This window comes from Musa acuminata, chromosome BXJ1-3 (genome assembly GCF_036884655.1).
Source record: "Musa acuminata AAA Group cultivar baxijiao chromosome BXJ1-3, Cavendish_Baxijiao_AAA, whole genome shotgun sequence".
Classification (NCBI taxonomy): Eukaryota; Viridiplantae; Streptophyta; class Magnoliopsida; order Zingiberales; family Musaceae; genus Musa; species Musa acuminata.
Genome location: NC_088329.1, coordinates 31,507,830 through 31,517,408, shown reverse-complemented (window position 1 = coordinate 31,517,408; position 9,579 = coordinate 31,507,830). Strand labels below are relative to the sequence as shown.

At 37.0% G+C, this 9,579-nt stretch overlaps 1 protein-coding gene and 1 long non-coding RNA gene across 2 annotated transcripts; one reads left to right on the top strand and one right to left on the bottom strand.

The window, feature by feature from the left end:
- Nucleotides 1-264: 264 nt before the first annotated feature.
- Nucleotides 265-5,704, bottom strand: LOC135624707 (uncharacterized). Its single transcript, XR_010491776.1, has 4 exons — nucleotides 5,579-5,704; nucleotides 2,441-2,665; nucleotides 1,537-2,065; nucleotides 265-1,330 (listed from the first exon to the last, which is right to left on the bottom strand). It is a non-coding gene; the product is annotated as an uncharacterized LOC135624707 (long non-coding RNA).
- On the top strand, nucleotides 1,605-3,844 carry LOC135624702 (protein IQ-DOMAIN 19-like). The gene is made up of 4 exons (XM_065128590.1): nucleotides 1,605-2,027; nucleotides 2,446-2,679; nucleotides 2,805-3,449; nucleotides 3,551-3,844. The coding sequence occupies exons 1-4, from the start codon at nucleotides 1,605-1,607 to the stop codon at nucleotides 3,569-3,571; spliced, it is 1,323 nt and encodes a 440-aa protein (XP_064984662.1). The 3' UTR covers nucleotides 3,572-3,844.
- Nucleotides 5,705-9,579: the final 3,875 nt, after the last annotated feature.

The following is a 9,579-nucleotide window of genomic DNA, read 5'->3' as shown; positions in this document are numbered from 1 at the left end:
TCGCCACCATCTCCCATCTCTGTACAATTGACAAGACTTAGCGAGACTTATCAGTCGTCCACTATGGAAACGAGTGATGCTCCTGCCAGCTTTATTGCGATGCACATGCATGAGCTTTTAGCATGTGGGTCTGGTTTTAACACCTTCTCACAGAGAGAGAGAGAGACGGAGAGAGAGAGAGGGAGAGAAAAGGCTGTTCATAAACAAAGATAAAAGTACACTGAGGGAAAAGTAATCACTTTCCGATTCATCTTGTGAAAATCATTAGTGTCTAAAGCTACTCTTCCTTTTTTTTTATTACTTTTTGATGAACACATTCCTATTATTCTCGATTCCACATCTGTGCCACATCCAAATTTTAAAGTCAGGAATCTATTCCATACCCACGCCATATGCTAGCAGGAATCAAACAGTTGTGACATCTCATTGATGCAGAAGAAAAAGGCTCTTACACTCTATCGGCTTGCATAGTTAACATCACATTCAAATGTACTATGACAAATGAATGTTGTTGGCAATAGAAAGGAGGAAACTATTAAACAAGAGCAGAAGCTGAGTGATGCTGAGCCTCTTCCCGACAAACAGTCAACGCAGTAGTAGGATATGCAGTCGCATGTGACTGCCAACTAATTCCTTACTTAAATGGCTCATTAGTTAATTTTTGTGCTGCTCGATGCATCTTTCCTCGCAGGTATTGAGATGGAATACTTTTGACACACATTCTCTTCCTTCCTTTTGGATTAATGTGGCAGAGCTCCCCCTGTCATTAGCGGATAATGCAATCTTATGAAGATCTGCTCCAAATAATGCCAGATTGAACTGTCCAAGTGATTTTGGAGTGAGCAGCTAGATCGAGTCTCGCGATAAATAACATGAGAGACAAAGATTTGAGTCACGGAGAAGGTAACTCTAATTCGAGAGATTGAAACCATAGAATCGATATAAACATGACAGATCCAGACCTTTCTCCTTCGAGTAGTACCGGCACTGGTTTGGGATCATCAGCCCCAACTGCAGGTACAGGGTGAAAAAGTTGAGGCGGCCTCGGTCACTGTAAGCCAATGATGGGATGAACTTTACGTAAGTTGCTGACAACCAGAACTTGCTGTCCACACTGATCCACAGCATGTTCATGGCTATTTCCTTCACATGGCTCTCTGGCCCCTTCCTTAATCCTCACACTGTACACTTACCAGAATAACCTTGCTGAATCCCATCATTACTTCACCAGCAGAGAAGGCATCTTGGAAGTGGAGTGCTAGTTATTCTTGTAGAGAATCATGGGATCACTCTTGTAGAGGCTGGCAGCAAGTGGCTTGCAATGGAAATCCTGCTTCATAAATAAACAAGACCGCAGTTGAGTCCACGACCAGAAGAGATGGTGTGAGATTGGCAAAGGAAAAGGAAAATGGGATTGGAGGTACAATATGCATACCTTGTTAGCTATCGGAGATCAGAAAGGAAGAAGGATGAGTTGTTCAGCTAGAAGAAATTAGAAACAGATGTAAAAGCTCTAGATGCCATCAATATTCATACCTTGTCTCATCTAGCTTTCCCAAGCGAATGACTCTTGACCCCTGCTCCTAGTGGTTGTACATGAGAAAATGGGGAAGGCAGGCAGATGGCTCAGGAACTTCTTGACGGGGAAGAAGGATGCAAATAAGGAGAAAGCAGAATCTTCATCTCCATTGCCAACCAAGACTCGGTCAGTTCCAATCTCGGTGCCTGCTCCTAAGGAGAAAAAGAGATGGAGTTTTCGGAGATCAGCATGTCCAGGGAAGAGCTTGGGTTCCCCAGAGTTGAGCATAAGCGCGCCGGTTCAGGGGCTATCGGAGGCCGAGATTGAACAGAAAAGGCATGCAATGGCTGTCGTAGTGGCCACGGCTGCCGCTGCCGATGCTGCTGTAGCTGCTGCGCAGGCAGCAGCAGCTGTAATTCGGCTAACAACTGCTTCCACCAAACAAAAAACCAGCGCTGTCGAGGAAGATGCAGCTGTCAAAATTCAGTCTGCTTTCCGTGCATATTTGGTACTTCTCTAATCTTTTCAAGTTCCTGTTGGGTTTCTCTGTTCAAAAGAAGAACAACTGTGTCATTGAACTATAAATTATCTCATAAACAGAAACCAAAAAGTGACAATCTAGAATGAGAAATAAAGGGGATACAAACTGATGCATGCCATAGCTTCCTTAATCTGCAATTAGCTTAAGAAGTAGGACCAATCTCGTGAATCCATCAATAACAGCAGAGATACATCATAAGCATTAAACCAGCAACATCTTTGTAGTTTAAAAAAAAAATCTTCTCCATAAAACCAAGATCAGTCGAGTTCAAGTAAACAAGATGCATATAATTCTGCATTATATGTAAGATCTAGGCTAAAATTTATGGGAATTATGACGGTAGTAAAAGATAATACTAATGTAACAGAATCAAATCTTACTGCAGGCTAGAAAAGCTCTATGTGCATTGAGAGGCCTGGTAAAGCTGCAAGCTCTGGTGAGAGGTCACCTAGTAAGGAAGCAGGCTGCTGCTACCCTTCTCCGCATCCAGGCTCTGGTGACAGCTCAAGAGCGAGCTCGAGCCCAGAGGATCCGCATGGCTGAAGAGTCGCATGTTGTCCCACAGAGGCAGTCCATCCACAGGAGATCACCTCAGCACCCACGATCTAGACAATCACATGTAAGTCAAATCCAATGCCTGAATCTACTAACAGAGAAGAGAGTGACAAATGCATTACTAAACTCATTCAAAAACCAATTTTCTAGATCTACCATTGTTAATGAAAAACATTAACATGCCTGTAGGATATGGATAGAAATGCTGAAGAGAACATTAAGATTGTGGAGATGGATCTTGGTGGACCGAGAGGCAATACAAAGAGTAGATACAGTTATTCAATCACAGAAACTGAAGCAAAAGATCACAGGTTTTCTGGATATTATGGCCATGTCCATACACCTTCCAAGATAGTCCAATACCAACAATTCTCACCTGCTCCATCTGTCTTGACGGAAATGAGCCCTAGGACTTACAGCGGACATTTCGAGGATTTCTCGTTCGCGACAGCACAGAGCAGTCCACAGTACTTATCAGCTATTTCAGTGCCTGATCCATCACACTCTTGTGATTATCCCTTTCCAAACTACATGGCCAACACTGAATCTTCAAGAGCAAAGGCAAGGTCACAGAGTGCACCACGTCAACGAACTGATACAATCGAGAGGCAAACAAGCAGGCGGAGACCATCAGTGGATGGAAGAAACATTCCTAGAAGCATAAAAATGCAGCGATCATCTTCGCATCTCGGCATGACGGCCAATGGGTATCAGTATCATCCTTGGTCTATCAAGCTAGATAAGTCCAACATGTCCCTCAAAGACAGTGAATGTGGATCAACGAGCACAGTGCTAACAAATATCAATTACTGCCGATCATTGGCAGGGTTTGAGGTACATATTTACAAATGTCAACATAATCTCTTTGATCACATTTAAGATTGGTCTTTGTTTCAGGAAACACTATCTAATATGCCATAAATTTGTGCTTCCAGGTTCACAGAAACAGGCACTGATTCTATTTCTGACCATCTCAATTGCTATATGAAATGTGCAAAGCGCCAAAGATTGAAGCCGCAGACATTCAGCATTTGGCTTCTCAAGAACAGTAGAAGACTAGTGTCAAGAAGCTACTGAGACATAGAATTGCAATTTTTTCTTCACATGTAAATGTGATTAGAAGCCATCTACATGCTATTTCTGCTTATTGTGTACTTCATGTGTCTTGCTGTAAGTGGGTGTTAAGAGAATGACAATTTAACTAAAATTATGCTGATTATTTGTAACTATATTGAAAGCTCAAACTGATTTTGACCTCCATATTCAAAGTGGATGATGACAATCGGTGATTATCAACAGACCATGGAAATACAAATGAACTGGTCGTCATTCATTAGATAATGAAGTACAGGAATGGCTCAAGTTGTGTCCAATAGCCTAGAATGAGTCACCTATCAGCAACTGTCATGTCAAAATGATATGGGACAGTTACAAAGAGATAGCTGTTGCTTCAAACTTGTAATATTTTATAGTTTGGAAGAAAGAAAACGAAAATTAAATGATCAGCAGCCAGGTTGCTGACATAAAGACAACAAGAGAGGACTCTTGTGATGATGAAACAGTGATCAACAAGAAATGAACATACGGTATACAATAAAAGACATGAAGAATGTAGGATCCTACTTCAAGCTGGCTGCAAGGAGATGACAAAAATGTTCCTGCTTAAATTTCTCTATCGCTACAGGCTTGCCAGCAGAATGACAGATAAAGCAAAGCTGATCTCTAGATGAGATATCAGTTGCTTGCCCACCGACCCTAAGCATGAATCTTGCAGCAGAGACCAAATTCTTCATCATGTCAAACAATTGCAAATATGGATCTCACGTGGCTACACAGTAGATGAAAATAATCTTCTGACTTGCAAGAAAGCATAGATACCTGTGATGCTAGCTAGAACCAAGGGATACATTAGCCCTATTGTTGTTATTACAGAGTTTATAGGAAGAATACCTGTTAATTCTGTCTTCAGTCAAACTAATTAAGATGGAACGTAATTGAGCTAAATTTCTTTATGGATTTTTTTTTTTTTTGCGATGTTCTCTTTAGAAAAAGTACAACTATTTGAAACTGCTCAGCCCGTAATACTTTGCTCTGAAGCCACCACAATGGCCCAACATATCTATGCTAGATGATTCTCAAAATTTGTACATCAGAGTCCTTAAACCTATAGATATATGATTTCCAAAATTGTTATCATCAGACTCCTTAACCTATTAGACATAGGATGCACTACTGCATTGTAATTGCCTTCATTTTTGTAAAACCACTTAAAGATCATTCCAGACTGGTAACTTGTGCATACTGTAAATGCAAAGGAAGGAGAAAGATAATTATATACCTATGCTGATCGTCGACCCAACAACAGCAGCTGCAACTCATAATATCCAAGCTTCTCAAAAGTGGTACATCAGACTCCTTAAACCTATTAGATACAGGATTCTTAAACTTGGTGTCATCAGACTCCTTCAACCTATGAGATAGGATTCTCTACTGCGTTGTAATTGCCTTCCACCATTTATGTGAGACCACTTAAAGATAATTCCAGACTCGTAGCTTGTGCATATGGTGATTGCAAAGCAAGAAGGAGACAACCTTATCCAGATTCTTAAAGTAACAAAACTAATTAAGTCAATGCCGCTTGATCTTGGAAGTTGTAACAATAATTAAGTTACCCTTAACATATTACCCAATCACTGAACCCTAAACAAAAAACCCCAATACCCAAAATCGCTTTGTGTGACCAGAAGATGTTACATGAACAGCATTTCCAGTGAGAGGACACATCACAGCGTAGGAAATCTCAAGAATTCTTGCTAAGAAAAAGTTCTGCATCGAAGCCTAGCGTACTACAATGACTAATTTTAGTCAAATATACTTCGGAAAAACCTATAGTGACGATAAAATCCCACGTGCAGTAAATCAAACAGAGAACTCTGCGTGCTGGATAATCGAAAAGCGGTCACCTTGGGGGCTTGGGCACGCGCAATCCCTGTAACCTCGAATCACGTGCTTTCGGGAGAGAGGAACGGGGAATCAGCCCCGAGCGAGGAAGAGCAACCTGATGCACCAGGCTGGTGCGAGCTTTCCGAGTGGAGACGGAGAAGGAACAGGGGAGGAGGAGCCAATAAGAGGCCGCGTCCAATGGGTCCGTTCAGCTAAAGGCCCATTATGACTCAAGGCCCATTTATGACCCTGCGTACACTTCCCATCTCCAATATATATATATATATATATATATATATATATATATATATATATATATATATATATATATATATATATATATATATATATATATATATATATATATATATATATTATGTAGTCAATTTGTAAGAAAAACTCTTCTTTTTAGCTTTTTCCGAAAAGTATCTCTCAATTCCTTAATAGTATTTTTTTTCCCTATATCTAAAATACCGTAGCCACCTATCTTTTTTTTTTTCAATGAATCAATCCAATTATAATATTTTATATTATATTATATTATTTTTAATAATATTATAAAAATATTATAATATAATATAAAATATTATAATATAATTGTTAGAATAAATTTTGATTGTTTGAGTTGGAAGCTAACTTGGATTCAACATGGTTCTTCTTTGAGTGAGTCTCAAGATGAAACTTTTCTAAGTTGAATGTTCGACAATGTCTCTTTGATACTTAATTCAATAATCTAATCGGATGAATTGGATTGAGTTTATTGTGTGTCTCTTGGGTATACCTATGTAGCTCCTTTTATAATGAGTGCTTAGGAGCAATATTACATAATTTTTATGACAACGAAAGTATAAAAATTAGCCATAACCACCTATCAAACCATTATATTCATTTGTTACACTAATCAAAATTGCCATCAACCAATGTTAGACTATTATGCATATTCATCACATTGTTTGCATGATAATTATATAGATCGCCTGTACTCATTTTTCAATTATTATTTATATGATACAGTTACATGAAGTTGAAGTAGTGACAAAATGTTGCTTAAATTGCTCCCACATATCGGTTAGATGGTTTGACCATGTGGAGATGAGGTATCAAACATAGAATGATAGTGTTGGCATATAGTGCTGAGGGATCAGTCATATAATTTTCACCATAACACATGCCTCCCCACTTCCCGAATTGAGAAGCATAGTGGAAATTGGTCTGGTATTGAGAGGTGTGAAGTCTCACTAGGAGGGGACATGATTACTTCTTGGCCATCACTTCATAATCTCTACATGTGGTTGAACGTTGAGTCCTTTCCTCTTTCGCCACTTTCTTATCTACATCCTTTATTTTCTCAGTAATTATTGATTCCATAATGATGTGGCGGTTGGCCTCTTCCCAAAAGTTTTAAAAAAATCACCATGAGTTTTGAGTGATAACTTTATAGAAAAACTTTAAAAGCTGGAGATCAATGATATACGCATTGATTAGAATAGAGGGGGTTGAGTTAGTGATCAAATGAACCTCGTCGTTGAATCTCCTCATATAATTCTCTTAGAGATTTCTTTTCCTCCTAACGTGTATGGCCAAAAAAGAAGTTGTGGATTTTTTTTAGAGTTTATAGCCGATAAAACTAAATTCAAACTAATTTATCCAACTATCCAAAAGAGGAGATTAGCTTAAGGAGGAGCTTGATAAACCATTCCTATGCCACTCCCCTAAGAGTTGTAAGGAAACTTCAACATATAAGAGAGTCTATAGTCTCATAGAGGGTCATCTATGAGGTAAACATCATAATATGTTTTAAGGGGTCAGATTTTCTATCATAAATGTCCAATAGAAAGTTTGAAGCCTTGAGGGATCGATTATTTACTTATATTTTTTTTATAAAAGAGATCTTAAGTATGAGTGTATCTCTAGCTACTTTCCTTGCTTTATTTCTCTAGGAATATCCTTCAACTATTGATCCATTTTATCAGGATAGCCTTAAATCTTAGCTGGGAGGTCGATCGATTAAGCGATCAACTCATTCATGAATTTTGGTTTCAATGGAGGAATTAAATTTTGAGCTAACGGCGGGGAGTGCATCTTTGATGATACTTGGGCCTAAGCCACGCAAAACTTGACTGCTACGTTGGGAATAGGAATTAGTAGTAGAAAAAGAGTCATGATTAGTAGAGCTAATGCAGATGGGGTTTGATGGGCAAGTTGTGGAAGGTAGGGAGACTCTTTTAATTAAATCTACATTTGTTGGATTAGGATATGAAAGATTTTTATAGGAATAATCAGGGTTGCAGGAGTTATGGGAGGTGGTTGGATAAAGAATGAGTCTTGGAAAAGCCATCGGAAAAGGTTAGGGTCTGGCATGGGGAGAGAATTCAGATTGACTAACATTCTAGATTGCCTTTGGTTTGGGATCGTTAAAACCAGAAGATTCGACAAGAGAGCATTCGGAGCTGTTAGAATTAGTTCATTCAAATTCGAGGGATTAAAATCCTTTGGATTCATGGGCTCATGAGTTTTTCTTGAGACATATAGGTCGGCCCTCCTTTTAGTGTAATTTGTTAGAGTCAATTTTGATTTTTCAAGCAAGAGGTTAACTTAGATTCAACCTGATTCTTCTTTTAACCTATCTCAAAGTGAAAACTCTCTGAGTCAGACATTTGAACCTTATAAAAATTATGTCATGAGTATTTTTTACAATACCTCTCCGATGCTTAAGTCGATAATCGAGCTGGATAAGTTGGATAAGTCAGACATAGATTGTTGTGTGTCCCCTAGGCATACTTACATGGTTCTTTTTATAGTGGATACTTGGGGGGCTATTACGTTGCTTGTATGATATCAAAAGCAAAAACTAACCATAACTGCCCTTCATTAGTGTCGAACCATTATATCAATTTGCTATGCTAGTCAAAATCGTCATCAAATAGCGCTAGATCATTACGCCCATTCATCATTCGATTTGCACGATAATGGGTGTGTGAAGATCGTTTTTATTCATTTTTCAACTAACACTTATAGGATACAGTTACATAAAATTAAGATAGTGACAAAAGATCATTTAAATGACTCTCACATATCAGTCAAATTGCTCGACCATACGTAGATGAGGTGTTAAAGATAAAATGGTAGTATTGGCATATAGTGTTAAGGATTTGTCATGTCATTTACATCATAATAATATTAAAATATTACATCATAGTGTTTCTAGTATTACTGAAAATACTATAACATAGTATTTTTTATCACATTATAATATTTTTGTATTATCAGAAATATTAAATATAATATAAAAATATTATAACTAGATTGATTTACCCTATGAATTGGTTCATAGGAAAGGAGGACAAAGGGATAGGTAGCTAGCTCACTCTTAAATCAAGAGTATTATAGATATTAAATAAAAAAATGATATTATTAGAAAATTAAAAAAATGGAGACTCGAGAAGAGAGAAACTTTTCCAAAAATTCAACTATATATATACTATTTTCATATAAAATACTCATATTTTAGGTATTTCCCAAAAGGTATCGCTTTTTTCAAAATAATAACTTTAAATTAAAAAATCCAAAATATCCGTTAAAAGTTTTTTGCCAAATTTTCTCACCTATTTTTTATTAATTTTTAATTGTTATGGTATTTTCATTTAGTTTGTTTATAGTGTTTTTTAATTGCATTAATAGTATTTTATTAATATGATAAAAATACCATAAACAACATTGAAAAACATTATAGGTGATATCATATGATGCCTCATTGATTATCATTACTCATAAATCATTATAATATTATATTTTTAGACTTATAATTAGTTTGATTGAGGTCAAGAGTCTATTTAGATAATTTATTATATTTTTAATAAACTTTATTATGCTTTTATTGTGGTGATCAAAACACTATAATAAGCTAAAAAAATTGAGAGATAGCTTAGATATTTTTTTAATCAGGAGTCTTATTTAAAAAATAAAAAAATAAAATGTGAGTACTGATTGGAAAAATATCAAAATATGAATATTTTCTTTA